Below are 16245 nucleotides of genomic sequence, written 5' to 3'. Positions count from 1 at the left end.
ACTACGTTCTCCTGGTGCTCAGAACCTAGTGAGATTATGCCATTTAGCTAAAACAAGTGACTTTGGTGCCACGATCAAACGTTTACAAAAAGAAAACGTTACCTTTTTAAAACGAAGCCTAACGGAGAATTTTAGATGTAAATATGTGAATAGTGTTAAATTACATTGTGATTACTTAGGGAAAATTGGCATTCAAGTGGTTTAGTTTTACATCTACATGCATTAATAATAACTAATTATCTTTCCAATTTACTTTTGGGTTGGTGACCACTGCTCTTGATGGTAAGCGTTGTTGATATTGGAACTGTGAGCCCAGAAAATAGATTTTTATTAGCTGATGAATTAACCCATATTTATTATGATTCTTCTTCTTATATTGGTTTTGCCCAACTTTATTAGAGGAGTTTGTTTTTTCTTCATATAATTAGAGGTGCCACATCCATACCATCATGACACATCTGACCCACCCCCTTCTCCCCTCCACCTTCTACATTTTTAGTGCCCGGTTGCTGAACGGCAAGTCCTCATTCTAAAGCACTTGTTAGGGTTGGACAGCTTTGTGTACATGTTGATTTTCATCAAGTCATAATGTGATATTCTGGGAGCTGGAAGCAGATGATGGGATGGGAGTTTGGACAAGATTGTGCCTGCTACAATCTTGTGGGCATGACTTTGATCTGTTCATCATGTAGAGTTTCTTAAATTTGTGAAATAATCCAAAAATTACCTCCCGGGTTTATAAATATAACTTTCAGCATTTATCTGCCCAACAGCTTCTGCACTGGAATTTAACAAGCATAATCAGTGGATTATTCCACTTAAGAACTAATAAATCCTGGAACGGATCCTTGGTCAATTAAACCGCCTAATCTCTATGCGCAAATATTCTATTACTTAATTATGACACTATCATTTTTTTTCTATGTGATAAATAAAGCCAAAGAATAATTATACCTGCATACACAAATGTGATGGTGAAGGGTTTTTATACAAATGTGTTAGTACCGTCAAATCTTATTTTAGTTTTATATATGTTTTTTTTTTTTTTTCAGCAAGCGCTCCAGCAAGTTGACTGGTTTCTGTTTGCTTTTCTCCTACAGCATCATTCCTCTGGGTGACTCTAGCTGCATGGTCCAAAATTTACCAAATGGGTTAAAATCAGTTTTAAAGTTTTTACGCTAATACTCAGTTTTATTGTATTCCTAAAGTACATCTTCAATAGCAGTCGCCTATAGAATGCCATTTATAGACATTAAAGTCCTTGGCTCAGAAAAGTGAACACGGCACCCCTTTCCCTACCACACATCTATTGGGTAGTGCAGTGTTGAGAAACACTGGGGTAGTAAGACTGCTCATAACCTATGTTGCCAATAATGAAATGCAGAGGTTTTATCTTTCTGAGCTCTGACCAATATTGGTATGAATGAGCACCCTAATTTTTGGTAGTACTCTGGGGGGAAAAAAAGTTAGTTAGGATACTCCTGTACCCATGTGGCAGTTTGGTATGGTTTTGGTCACTGCAGGTATTCTTTAAAAAAACAAAACAAAAAAAACACTTTTTCTTTAAAATTTTATTTTTTCTTCAAAATATTTTTTTCTTTACAGTTGGTTTCTTCTTGAAAGCATCGGTTTAGTCTTAAAGTGGTTGTATAGTCAATTTTGGGGCTTTTACCTACAGGAAAGCCCATAATAAGGCTTTACCTGTAAGTAAAAAAAAATCTCCTAAACCTGTGCGGTTTAGGAGATATTCCCCTTGCAATGCGCCACTGACTGCAGCGGCGCATGCGCACAAGGGATTCTCCGCTGAAAGTCCGGCAGACGCCAGACCCTGCCGGGAATAAATCTCCTGCGCGCATGCGCGGGAGTGACGATATCGCAGCTCCAGCCACTCGCAGCGCCGGAGCCGCGATACCTGGAAGAAACGCTGAGGGAACATGTCAGCTCCCTCGGCGTGGATTGGGCCAGATTTCGGGCCTCGTTCTAAGGTAAGTATTTCATAATGAGCTAGTATGCGGTGCATACTAGCTTATTATGCCTTTTCCTTTGCAGGAGAGTAAAAAACAAAACAAAAAAAACGACTTCAGCGGGTTTACAACCGCTTTAAGCCCCATACACAATATCAGATTTTCTGCTTATTTTTGTCTTCAGATTTACCAAAACTATGTAGTGCAAAGGCCTGACTGATTGCATACACATTGAAACTCCTAAGGTTTGACCTCATATGGTTTTGGTAAATCTGAAGGAAAAACTCAGCAGAAAATCTGATGGTGTATATAGGGCTTGACTCTTCTAATTATGCCTAGAAACGCTGTAACCATGGAATTTACAATAAATGATAGGGAGGTTGATTGAATATATATATATTTTAGTGTAGTTCTTTTTTGCTTTGGTTCTTCCTTTTTTTATGTTTAACAGGAAGACTTGTGTGTTACATATTTCACAAGATGGCTTCTGTCATTACCTTATTTTTTCATGTTACAATACTGAATAGAAAGCGTTTCAATGCATAATGGACAGGGTTTCCTGTTTTTGACTTTTGTCTAAAATGTATGGAATTTTTGATTAGGATGATTAAACTATGTATTTTTTTACCTTTTTAATATCTGTATTCTAAAATAGTTTTTTGCCTTCTATAAGGCCATGCAGTCTGGCACCGATTCATCAAGATTTCTGAAACCTTCCATAAGATTTCTTTAATAGATTATTGGTATGTGATGAAAAAACCAAGCTACGTTGAGTAGTGAACTACTAGCACTGAAAATGAGGATGGTTCCTTGTATTTAATATGCTGTAATCAAATCTAATATGTTTTATTATCCTTGCGTTCTTGGCCTCTAGTTTGAGAAAGTACATTGCAACTTACAAAATATAATTTTTGACAGTTCTTTATTTACGGCATTTTTTTTTTTTATTGTTTGTTATAGTGTGTTCGAAATATATTTGTGGACACTTTTTTTACTGATGCAAAAAACAGCATAGGCTTGTTTGTCAAAAGCAGTCTACATAATTTTAAGTGATGGTAAATGCAATTTTTAAAATAACAAATAGGTTTATATGTACGTTACCTTCTCTGTGCAGTGGAATTGCACAGAGCAGCTCTGAACCTCCTCCTCTTGAGTCCCCCACGGATGTTTCTGGCTCCTTCTCTCTGGCAAGTGCCCCTGTAGGAAGCCGCTTTCCAAGCTTTGCTGTCTGCATTGATGGACACAGACAGACTGTTGCCAGCTCCCTTGTCACTGGCTTTGACAGCAGTGGGGGCCAATGACTCCCGCTGCCTTAGCAAAGCCTAAGAGACCATGGTGGGGATACTAGCAAACATTTTTTACCCTTTTTGATGCAAGGAATGCATTAAGGTAAGAAATGTTTATTGCTCAGACGAGAAACTTTTTGGGTTTGTCCGGTTGCTGTTGTTTAAGACATTGGGTATAGTAGGATACATACTACTGTTTTTCTTATAATGTACCTGTTCTGTTAGGCAGCCCTTGTGGCTTGCCATATACCTGCTATTTCGTATCCCTATATCTTATGCCCTGTCTTTATGCAACTTCTTTAAATAAAGAATTAAAATAAAACGTTTAGGCTTTATAACCGCTTTGGTTAGGTCTGCAGCTTGTTTACCATCTTCTTGGGCATTCAGCATTTAAAGTGGAACATATTTACTTGTTTTAAACTTTTTTTTTTTTTTTTTTTTTTTTTACATTCAGTTTTGTTCCTGGTTTCTTGCCTAGGCAAATTTTATATCATACATCCCAGGATGTATTCAGGAGCTTGAACTAAGGGCAAATGGATTCCAGGAAGTATACGCTACATGAATCCTCTTTCCTTTCTCAAGATGGCCATGGCCAGAAATGCTAGGGGGGTGTTTTTCAAAGTGATTTCTCAACAAAATAAAGAATAGAGATGTGAATGGATTGGGGAGTACGTTTTGAATATACAACATGAATTAAATCGTTTTTTTTGTTTTGTTTGTTTTTTGTTTTATGGTGCTCAGATGCAGTGAAGATCCGCTTTAAAAGATAACTGTAGTTTTAGGATGAATTCCCAGCCCTGCATTTGGTGTAGGATTTAAATTAAAGGTAAAATTGAGAGCCGCCCCCTTCTCATTCCTCCACATCCCGTAACTTGCTATTGGCCCATAATTGTGATGGGTGACCTTACTAACCAATAGCAAGATCCTGGAGGTGAGAAGGATAGTTTGGGATCATGACATTGGTCACTATTTGTAGATAGTCAGCTCCTAGGGTGCTCTACAGAGAATTGGCAGTTACCTGCAATGCAAAGAAAGAGGCAGCATCCCAGAGCTGAACTTTAACCACTTGAGACCCGCGCTATAGCCGAATGACGGCTACAGCGCGGACCTCTTTTGCCGGGACTACGTCTATTGACGTCGTCCCGTGCACGAGTGGCCTGCGCGCCCCCTGTGATCGGCGAGTCTATGAGACTCGCCTGATCACCGATCCGAGCAAGGGGTCGATCCCGACCCCTTATCACGTGATCAGCTGTCAGCCAATGACAGCTGATCATGTGATACAACGGATCCGGTAATCGGCTATTATTCCTCCTCGCGCTGTCAGCGCGAGGAGAAAAAAAGAGCCGATAACCGGCGGCCGTGATCGGGACATCAGTCCCGATCACGGTCAGCCCTGCCAGTGCCCACCTGCCCCCTGTCAGTGCCACCCAGCAGTGCCCACAGTGCCACCCAGCAGTGCCCACAGTGCCACCCAGCAGTGCCCACAATCTGCCTCAACAAAGGTGCTGCACCCCAGTGCCACATATCCGTGCCCATCAGTGCTAGGGCTGCAACTAACGATTATTTTCATAATCGATTAGTTGGCCGATTATTGTTTCGATTAATCGGTTAATAACCTTTAAAAAAAAAAGTGGGTCAAATTGACGTTCATTTTCAACCACAGTGACGGGACAATTTGGAAATAATAGAAAACGTCTTAGTCAAAGGAATTTTCAGACAGTGTATGTAGTTTCCGTTCAGAAATTACATTCAATTTTAAAAACAAGTGAAAATTTCAAACAAAATTCTTTCATTCAGCGAATGTACAAAGATTTTTCGTCTGAATATTCTCATCTGAAAAATTGATCGGTGTGGCCAGCATAAGGCTCAGTACCCACCTATGCAGTTTGCTTTTGATCTGTTTCTGCAGTTCTTTTTGCTGTATGTTTTGATTTTTGTGCACGTGATTTTACTGCAATTTGCATTTTTGCATTTTTTTTGGGCAGATTAAAAAACACAAATTGCTGCAAAAACCCATTACCTGCTTTTCTGCAGCTTTTCCATTGAAGTGTATTGAACCAATAAAGCACCATTTTGCGTTAAAAGTCCCTGATACTTTCTGATGTGAACGTGTCCCATAGGAAACCATGTAAATGAACTGTAGCACATTTCTGCAAAAAGCACCAATAAACACATAGATGTGAAGCAGATCTAAGACAAAAAAAACGAAAATGAGCCCTTTATAGTACAAAAAAAGCAGCTAACCACTACTGTAAGGAGTTCATTTTTTTTACTGTAGAACAGTGAAAGTAATATTTACAGTAGTGATTATTTGCTCTTTTTGTACTATAAAGGGCTCATTTTAGTTTTTTTTAACCCCATTATGTTACTGGCCGATTAATCGATTATGAAAATAATAATTGATTAATTTCATAATCGATTAGTTGTCGATTAATCGATTAGTTGTTTCAGCCCTAATCAGTGCCCATCAATGCCGCCCATCAGTGCTTATCAGAGCCACCTATTAGTCCCATCTATCAGTGGTACCTATCCGTGCCGCCTTATCTGTGCCTATTAGTGCCGCCTTAACTATGCCTATCAGTGCCCACCAATGCAGCCTATCAGTGCCCACCAGTGCAGCCTATCAGTGCCGCCTCATCAGCGCACTTCAATGAAGGAGAAAAATGACCTGTTTGCAAAATTTTATAACAAACTATTAAACATGATTTTTTTTTTTTTTGCATTTTTTTTGTTTGTTTAGCAAAAAATAAAACTCCCAGCTGTAATTAAATACCACCAAAAGAAAGCTCTATTTGTGGGAAAAAAATAACAATTTCATTTGGGTACAGTGTTGTATGCCCGCGCAATTGTCATTCAAAGTGCATCAGTGCTGAAAGCTGAAAATTGGTCTGGGCAGGAGGGGGGTTTAAGTGCCCAGTAAGCAAGTGGTTAAAGCAAAGCCTTACAAATTGAAGAACTACATGGCATGTTGACACACTTTCCCTTATGCTGTAGTGATTACTAATTCAGTGGTCAGTTCTCTTGCTTGCTTCATACTGATGGTTAAGTCGTAGGCTGTGTGAAATTGAACTCGCATACATTCTACAGTACAAGGCATCTTTGTATGAACATAATCCTCTCCGTTATAATACATTTTTGAAGGAATTTAATTAAGGAAAGAAGTCGCTTGCTCTGTTTTGAGAATACTAGTACCTATTTTATGGCAGACATTCTTTTTCTAAAGTTGCCATTATTAAACATGTTCCAGGGATGGAGACTTACAAAATATCACAAAATATAAATGAAGTTGCTTGTCATCCTCCACTATCAGCTGTAGCCAAGATCACGCTAGCCGCAAGCAGCACAAACATGTCAATGTGGCCACTAGGAATTTGGAGTCGTAGGATGGAAGCAAGCAGCTGCCAGGTTGTAATTCTGAAAGCTTATGGCATGCTTTTGTGAAAGTTCTAGTGTCCTGTATTTAATGCTAGGCAATAAGGATCGAAATGCTGATAGCAGTGTTAATATATAATGCACCACAATGCTGATTTAAATTTAAATCTGGTCTAATTCAACACAAATGATGTATCAAAAATTAGTGAATTGATCTTCTAAATGGCACTTCATTTCTTGGTACTAAGCCTGTGTCTGCATATACCAGTTTGAGTCACTACTTGGTTCTGCAGCCTGCTTCAGTGTCTTTTCCGTGGGGCTGTATAGGTCTATTGGGAATGCTCTGACATCTGGAGAGCCTCAGAAGCTGGCTTTTGATTCTGAAAGTGGATTGTATCCAGAGTATCGGTACTCCAAGCTTTAAAAGAGAAATATAGACTTTGTAAAAAAAAAAAAAAAAAAAAAAAAAACTGAAATATTTATACTTCCCTAAGAGGGATGCAGCAATTAATACAATGCTGCATTTTCCCTCTGCCGGATCTGCAGTGAGAACTGAGCGAACAAACACCACTGACCATTCACTTTCCCCCCTCTGCTATGAGCAGAGAGCTGGGACTGTCGATCACTGGTTCTCTGCTCTGTCCTTCCAGTGCTCACTGGAATGCTGGGCTGTGGGGTGGAGGGGAGGCAGGGGCTGGTTCAGGCTCTCAGTGGATCAATCAGAGGCTGAGCTAGGTGCCAGTCCAGGCTGCTGGGTTATTCCCGACCACATGGTTGGGATATTTTCAGACCCTGTACTGGCTCTGTGGCGACAGCCGACAGCAGGCCTTAGCCTGCTGTTGGCTGAAAATGGGTCACAGGAGTGCAAAACATACTGCCCTTCTGTGATCCATAGGAGGAGTATAGCCAAAAAAGGCTATTCTTCTCCTTTTAAAGGGGTTGTGAGGTTCCTGTTTTTTCACCTTAATGCATCCTATGCATTAAGGTGAAAAAGCATCTGACGGTTACATCTGGTTGGATGCAGACACTGTTCAACCAACAATTTTACACCCTTCCCACCATTGGGATGGCTTTGTCTGCAGCGCGCTGTTTCTGTATGTGTGTGCTTTTGTGTATATTTGTATGTGTGTAGAGACGCACGCCAAATTAAATTTTTTTTTTTTTTAAAGTTGCCAGCTTCTCAATGAAAGTATATTTACATCTGATGGCAGGATATGGTATTCCTCTGACTGATATGAGTTTGGTAATATGCTATGAATAAGTCACTTGTATTTGCACTTCTTTGGGGTGGTTTTTGTCTACGTTGTCCATTGTGTTCAGTTTCTGTTTTTACTGAACATGTTTGGTTCTCTGAGATGTATACAGAGCTTGCAGGTGTATTCCTTGCCTTGAACTCTTGCAGATCACAATCTTCCATAATATTCTTATGAAGTTATCGGTGCTGTTGTTGACGAGTCCGGGATGCCCAGGAGGGGGAAGGCCATAGTTAATGTGACTTCTTATAAAAAAATAAATAAAAAAAAAGTCAAGATTTATTTGTGGCTTCAGAGAATGATACTACATGTCTAGATCTTATCGTTCTGGAATGCAGTTTTTACTAGACAACCTCGGTTTCTGCATGGTTTCATCTTTTTACTCAGTTTGAATTGTTTGGATTTGCAATGAGTTAAATTTGATCTAGTTTACTACTTTAAAGCAATATTCCATGAAAATCATTGAAGCCTATCTAAACTCATGAACAAATCAAAATTTTTTGCAGACTACCAATCCTTAGATGTCGTTGTGGCATTTGTTTGTTTTTTTTTTTTCTTTTTTTTTTTCATTTTCTTTTTCTCTTTTTCACCTGCTGATCTTGTAGGAACATACTTCCTGTTCCAATGTGGCAACACTTGCTCACTGTATTGTATCCATGGAGGAGCGGCGTTGTCACCCTAGGAGAAGATGTGTTTTACTATTACGCAACACAGTCTTCTCTCATCATTTTGTTTCAGGCAATTTACGTACCTCTGTAGGGGTAAGGGGGGGCCAGTGACCCCCCCCCCCCGGAATTGGCAAGGGTCTGCCATGGCCACATCTGTAGCGGTGCTGACTTTGTGCGAGTTGGCTCCACAGCTGCCGCAGATCAGTGTCACTGAGCTTACAGAGCTCTTTACTGCCACCCCTGGCTGCTTCCTGTATGTGCACCCCTTGTGTCTGCTTTGCTGCCTGTTGTATTTTCACAGGGACATGTGGAAATAGGACTTGGGAGAAGGAAGACCACCTTACAAGTGGGGCCTGTGAGTACAAGTAAAGGGAGGAGGCTGTTTGGGGGGGGGGGGGGAGGAGGCGGCGCAGAGGTGTGTGTGTGTGTGTGCGCCTGACATATATACAGAGGGGGGGAGCTGAGTGAATACAGGTATAATCAGTGAAGGGGGTGCCAGATATAGGAAAGATCATATCGTCTGTCCTGTATACAGCTATATACACTGCCTTCCTTCCTGTATATGTTAATAATATCCACCCTCTATATATACATATACTGTACAGGCCACATTTGATGGGCACATACCTGCTCTTTGTGATGACTAAGCCACTCCCCTTCATGACATTGTCAAAACGGGGTGGGGCATGGGTGACCTAAAATGATGCCCCCTCCTGAAAAAAATTCTGCAGACGCCCATGCAGAGAACTATTCTACCGTAATTGATTGCAGTCAGCACAGTCAGAAGCACAGGCATTTGAGCTTACACAATGTCTGGCAGGTTCTACAGGTATTTTTTATGTTAAAGATCTAGCAAAATGCTTTCAATTGATTATTTAACTTAGTTTAGAGCTACTGTGATAAGTCAGTGCGTATATGCATAGCGACAAGGTTACTCAGTGTGCTCTTGCTTTTATACAAACAGTATAATGCGAAGTTTGGTTACATATTTACATATGTCAGTTTGTATAAACATGCTACTGAGTTGCACAGTTTTGTTGAGCAGAAATATAGCTGCATTTAGCACGGTTACCTGATTCTACAATGTGGTATTTTTTTTTTCTTTTTCCATTATCTTGGTTAGCTCTATTGGAGTCATTGGCAGAAGTTTTGTGACTAGCTTTCTTCAGCGGATCAGCAGAAGAAAGGGCAGAAGTGACCTGATCACTGCCAGAACTCTATGGCCATTCCTCGTATCTGGATGTCAATGCTTTTTGTGTGGATTGTCTATTTATATATTGACTTTTTGCAGGTTTTAGGTTTTAACATATTTTAACAAATGCTTGGTGGGTTCAGCTTGTTCTGTTCCTTTAACTGATCAAACATTCTAAGTGGTTATATTGGGATCATGACTTCAGCTACAGTCATGATCCTGGCATCAGTTTTATCCACAGCAATTCTCTTTCTAGTAAAAGTAGTCTGTGCAGCTATGGGGCCACTGGATTACTTTAAAAGCCCCCCCCCCCCCCACTTCTGCCTTTTTCAGCCTCTCCCGTCCGATTGGGGAGCCTGGAAAGGGTTCAACTGGCGGCGTCCGGCACTGGGCACATGGTGAGAGCAACTGAAGTTGTTCCTCCCACTGTGTGATGTCAGAAACTGGAAGTGACTAGGATTTTGCCACTTCTGGTTTCCATCTCATGTAAACAAGCCATTACTGGCTTGGTAAAGCATTAGATCAACCCAATCTCACATATCACAAGGGTTGTTGTTCATCCCTTGTGATTGCAATAAAGTTGAAAAAAAAAATTAAAGGTACCAAAAAATATATATATAATATTTTGGTATTTTTTGCATATGCCAGTTTACATAAACATACTGTTAAGTTGTGTTTGAAAGTAGTTTTTCTATTTACAGAAATAAACATCATAACATCATCTTTTATATTTTACCAAACAATTGGGTATTATATTGTGTTTTTGTGCATTAAAATTATAATGTATTTTCGAAAAACCGCTGCATAACTATGACGTGACGTTAAAAATTGCTTCACCCACCATTTTATTCTTGGGGGTTCTAGCAAAAAAATGCAGTTTTTTTTTTTTTGCATGTAGGAATGAATGTCAGAATTGGTACAGACTGGAAGTGGTTAAAGAGGAAGTAAACCCTAATGGATTTACTACTTCTGTCTCCCTGTGAAGGTAAAGCATAATGGACTACTATGCATCGCATAGTAGCCCATTATGTGTCACTTATCTGACACAGGAGCCAGCGATGTCGCTGCTCTCCCCTGTAGTCCTGAGCATCCATCTTCTGGGTATCGCTGCTCCGGCCACTCACAGCGGCGGAGCAGTGATGACGTCACTCCCACGCATGCGCACGGGAGCCGCCGCTAACGGCACATTGGCGTTGGCAGCAGCACACTCGGTGCGCCTGCACGCCGCTGTCTATGGCACATGCGCCGTAGACAGCGGTGCCTGTCTTTTTGTAAATATCTCCTAAACCGTGCAGGTTTAGGAGATATTTCTTGGACCTACAGGTAAACCTTAATCTAGGCTTACCTGTAGGTCAAAGTGTTTTGTAAGGGTTTACAACCACTTTAAATTGAGTGTTATGGAGGTAGTTGAAGCTGGTCATTCTTGGAATCATATTTGTATGGAAATCCACTAACACTTTGGCAGGGCTGGCAAATTGAGTTTTATCTTACTGTGATTTCTAGTATAATAGTTGAAGGAGATTATTTTCGAGTGTAGTTGGGATTTTGCTCACAATGCTGTGTAGGAGGCTGCTGTCTAGTGCCATTATGATTGGTTTTTATTTCTAGACATGCAGAAACCCATTTCCTGGAGAACAAGACCCTTCAGTGTCCATTTTCCCTCATACAAGAACCTGAGGTCACATATTTCTGATACAGTTAGTCAGATTTACTGGGTCTGAAAGCTCAAAATCAAATTTTCAATGAACTCCAACAGCCGTTTATGTCCAGACATTGTGAAAGCTAAGACTTCTAGTCTAACAATTCCATAGAATGCCACTTTCCCAGACTGAGCGCACACGCAAGAGAGGTAATGAATTCCTCTGATAAATTAGGAGCATGAATGGAGGTCAGAGTTATTCTACTTTTATCTTCTTCTTGTCTTAGCGCCATGTAACTGACTTCAAGAAAAGGAAATTAAAGCTGGCATTTTGGAGACAAATCTTGTTTTTCCTACCCTGATTCACAGAGCGGTAGACTCCGCAATTGCACAGGCTGCCTTGAGAATAATGGATTGACGCTTGGTCACGCATTTCTTGTTGCATCTGAACAATAGTTTAGTTTAGCACATGCTAGCTCGATCTTTTGGTACTCTCCGAACAGCAAACTGATAATTAAGTTCGTCCAAAATTGATATTTCTATTCTCAGTGCTGACTGGCTAACCTACCAGCAGGCTGTTTATATTTCTCAGAGATTCCAGCAGAAAGGTTCTTTTCAACCCTCTATGCCTCTCTACAACCTATAGCAATATTATTTTACATTTTTTGCTACTTTTTCATAATAAATGAGAAACCCATCAAAAAGAGTGAAACCCTCTAAATGGAATCATAAGTGGAGCTTCAGTTTCTGGTACGGTCTGGTGACGTAACAAATGGGTGCTTTCATTTCCCTATAAAGCATCTTCAAAGGTGATATCCTAATATTTAGCACTCTGATCAGATAAGCATTTATCAAATATTCAGCTAATATGGAGCTTTTTTTAAATGTCATCTTGTTTCGTCTATTTTTTTATTTATTTTTTTAAAATAAGTCCATTATACAGTGTTCATAATCATTAGCTTTCTTTATTTTGCAGTTGGTAGTGACAAAAGATGAAATGGCATGTTATTGATGTGTGTACCGTTGTCTAAAAAATGAACTTGACTGTAAATTAAATATTGTGCTGGCAATTTCATTTGAGCAGTATTCATGGGGTCTTTGTCACAGTCTGAGTAAATATTCTTTGTTCACTCACTTCTTACAGATCCAGACTCTGAGGAAGATGTGGCCATTAAATCTGCACAAGAACGAGCTGATATTGTTGCCAAATATGACAAGGTGAGGTTTTTTTCTTTCCCCCCTGTTTAGTACCTTTTATCAGTTCCTTAAAGAAACGCTCAGTTTAGCTAGGATGATTTTCTTTTAACGTTGCTCTGTCACAACAAGAACCCCTTTTATGAAAAAAATGTGGTGCCCGAGTGGCTTTAATAGAAACACAATACCCCCCTGGGAAACGAAGGACTTGTATAGTGGCACCGCAGACTAGCTCCAAAAGGTAAAAATACACAAATCTTTATTACAGTATATCACACTTGGTTAAAAGCACAATCGTGAGTAGAACAGTATACATTGGACACAGCAACAATGTAACAAAATGACCTTTATTATGTACGCGAGCTACAGGGACAGCCGACACGTTTCGAATAGCAAATGATTTGATTTTCTTCACAGATACGCATGTCAGATGATGCACGTAGCTAGGGCTGAAACGATTAATTGATATTATCGATAATAATCGATAATGAAAATCGTTGTGAACGATTTTCATTATCGATTAGTTGGTCCGCACCATGTGATTAGGAAAGACTGCGGCTTCGGCCTAGCTTCGGAGCCGGCGGCCATCTTGGTACACCCGGCGGCGGCGAGCTGCGTGCTAACGTCACCCCCAGCGCGGCGTTCAGCCTGTGTCAGCCCAAGTGAATGAATTCTGGAGGAGTCACAGAGTTCTTCTGTCCCCGCACATCCCCCGTCCCCTTCTTCTGTCCCCGCACATCCCCCGTGGCGGGACTACCGGTCGGTTCTCCCTGCTGTCTGTCAGTGTTATTGTACGGTGCAGGATGAGTTCCTCAGTCCTCACATTGCTGGGGTCTGTGTATAGGGGGAGGGGGATTACTCTAACATTAACCCTTTCCATACAGCCTGCCTTGTCAAGTAGCAGATTGAATGAAGTTCAGCCCTCAGAGACTTCATCTTCCCTCCAACTTTCCTAAAAAGTCCTGACTTCTTATGTCCCCGTGCGATCTCCTTCTGTCCCCTCACATCCCCGTCCTCTTCTTCTGTCCCCGCACATCCCCCGTCCTCTTCTTCTGTCCCCGCACATCCCCCGTCCTCTTCCTCTGTCCCTGCACATCACCGTCCTCTTCCTCTGTCCCCGCACATCCCCCGTCCTCTTCCTCTGTCCCCGCACATCCCCCGTCCTCTTCCTCTGTCCCCGCACATCCCCCGTCCTCTTCCTCTGTCCCCGCACATCCCCCGTCCTCTTCCTCTGTCCCCGCACATCCCCCGTCCTCTTCCTCTGTCCCCGCACATCCCCCGTCCTCTTCCTCTGTCCCCGCACATCCCCCGTCCTCTTCCTCTGTCCCCGCACATTCCCCCGTCCTCTTCCTCTGTCCCCGCACATCCCCCGTCCTCTTCCTCTGTCCCCGCACATTCCCCCGTCCTCTTCCTCTGTCCCCGCACATTCCCCCGTCCTCTTCCTCTGTCCCCGCACATTCCCCGTCCTCTTCCTCTGTCCCCGCACATTCCCCGTCCTCTTCCTCTGTCCCCGCACATCCCCCGTCCTCTTCCTCTGTCCCCGCACATCCCCCGTCCTCTTCCTCTGTCCCCGCACATCCCCCGTCCTCTTCCTCTGTCCCCGCACATCCCCCGTCCTCTTCTTCTGTCCCCGCTTTCCAGCGCTGCCGTGATTGAAGGTTGTGCTCTGCACATGCGTGCATCCATCTCCTGGCTTCGGGGTGCCCTTCGCTCCATTTGGAGGAGTTGGCCGAGTCACGTGTGGCGGGTCCGTACTGAGACTCCACCCCACACCACCCCGGCACACCGAGGAGGAGCCACTGTCACCATGAAGGGGTGAGAAAACCTGAGACACCGGAGGGGGGAGGGGAGCACTGAGAGGAGGTGGGGCAGTGACACCATGTGAGAGGGGAGGAATGTGTCATCTATACTGGGGGGGGGGGGACACGTGTATATGTGTGTGTGTGTGTGTGCGCGCGCATATATATATTTCTCCCCCCCCCTTTTTTTTATCCGATTAATCGAAAAAAATAATCGGCCGATTAATCGATTATGAAAATAATCGTTAGTTGCAGCCCCACACGTAGCTGCAAAAAGATAAAAACAAAGATGACAGGCAAAGCTGTCTCTTGGTAGACACCCACGGGGCGCAATGAGCCCAACCGGACCTGCCGATAAGCAAACTGGAGCTGCCTAAGGCTGGAATCCAATGACTCGATGGTCAGGAAAACGCCAATAAAAATTAGCTTGATGGAATATTCTTGCAGAAAGCAAGGGCTTAAACTGGTATGGCCAAACATGTGCTGAAGTGACTGTGGGCTAGAAGTCTCTTGTGGCGAGGTAGACCTAAGTCAGCAGCCAAAATGCTAACCTGGGCACCTGGGGTGATTCCAATAGGCATATACATGAGAACATTTTTTGAAGCTAAAGTTGAAAAAAAATCCCTACACCTTTTAGTCACATCAGCAGCTTTATCCTTCAGGCAAAACAGCAGTACAGGGTCTGACGGGGACATGCCCCCTCCTCCAACATTGAGCTGTTAATGGGGGAGAGTCTGATCAGTCACAGGATTCTTTCACACATTCACGGATTGTGTTAGACTGTATCCAATGAAAGACCTTTTCTCTGTGGAGGAGGAGGAGGAATATGGGGGTTTTCAGTTCAGAGACAGGAAGAGGACGGACATCTCAGCAGTGAAGATTTTCCCAGGATCCAGCTGCCTGTACATTCCTTGTTACATGCAAGTGATGTGACTAAAGGTGGAGTGATTTTTTTTATTTTATTTTTTTCAACCATGTCATAACTGAGTAGGTCTAATTTGGAAATAATAAAGTTGCTTTGGAATTTGGCTGCCGATGCTTCATCTGTCAGTAATGTCAATTCAGTGTTGGAGTAGACATAGAATTGTTACTCACTATTTATCCATCTTAAAGTGATTGTAAGGGCAGAAGGTTTTTTTTTTTCTTATCTTAATGCATTCTGTGCAATAAGATAAAACACCTTCTTTGTGCAGGCAGCAGCCCCCCCCCCCCCCCAGCCCCTCTAATACTTAGCTGAGGTCCCTCTAGGTCCAGAGATGTTACAGGAGTGGAGTGTCTCGGCTGCCTGGGACTCCCCTCCTCATTGGCTGAGACAGCAGTGTGGCACCATTGGCTCCTGTTTCTGTCAGTCAGCCAATGAGTTGAGAAAGGGGGTGTGGCTGCATCGCGGCTCCGTGTCTAGACACAGGGAGCTGTGGCTCGGCTTGTGTGCCCCCATAGCAAGCCGCCCTTCTGTTGGGGCACTCAACAGGAAGGAGGGTACAGGAGTGCTGAAAAGAGACTCGAAGAGGAGGATCTGGGCTGCTCTGTGGAAAACCATTACACAGGGCAGGTAAGTATAATGTGTGTTTTTTTTTTTTTTTTTTTTTTTTTTTTAACCGAAAAAAACCCAGAAGACTTTACAATGTCTTTAAAGCAGAGTGGGTATAAATGTTCTAGGTGGACAGCTAATATACATATTAACAGCCCTTCAAAGTATAGAAAACAAGATACAATTGATTGTAAGAGTGACCCATTGGTGGTAAGAATCTTGTGGTATACAGTTTGCATCTTTTTATTGCATACTGTTCAAAGATGTAGAAAAACATAGAAGTGAGTTAGAGGGAAAAAAAAAAATGCAATACGTCTCTGCATGTACACATTTCTGCATGTTTTATC

At 42.2% G+C, this 16245-nt stretch overlaps 1 protein-coding gene across 3 annotated transcripts in view; it reads left to right on the top strand.

The window, feature by feature from the left end:
- USP6NL (USP6 N-terminal like) overlaps positions 1 to 16245 on the top strand; it is a 243202-nt gene that overhangs the window by 87544 nt on the left and 139413 nt on the right. For all 3 annotated transcript variants that reach the window (XM_077471856.1, XM_077471857.1, XM_077471855.1), the window contains one exon: positions 12519 to 12592. In XM_077471856.1, coding sequence (XP_077327982.1) covers positions 12519 to 12592 — 74 coding nt within the window. The remainder of the gene's footprint in view (positions 1 to 12518; positions 12593 to 16245) is intronic.

The sequence above is a fragment of the Lithobates pipiens genome, unplaced genomic scaffold (genome assembly GCF_037356315.1).
Source record: "Lithobates pipiens isolate NorthernLeopardFrog02 unplaced genomic scaffold, aLitPip1_a1.2 Scaffold_8, whole genome shotgun sequence".
Taxonomy (NCBI): Eukaryota; Metazoa; Chordata; class Amphibia; order Anura; family Ranidae; genus Lithobates; species Lithobates pipiens.
The sequence above is the reverse complement of the archived record's forward strand: the minus strand, read 5'-3'. Positions and strand labels throughout refer to the sequence as shown.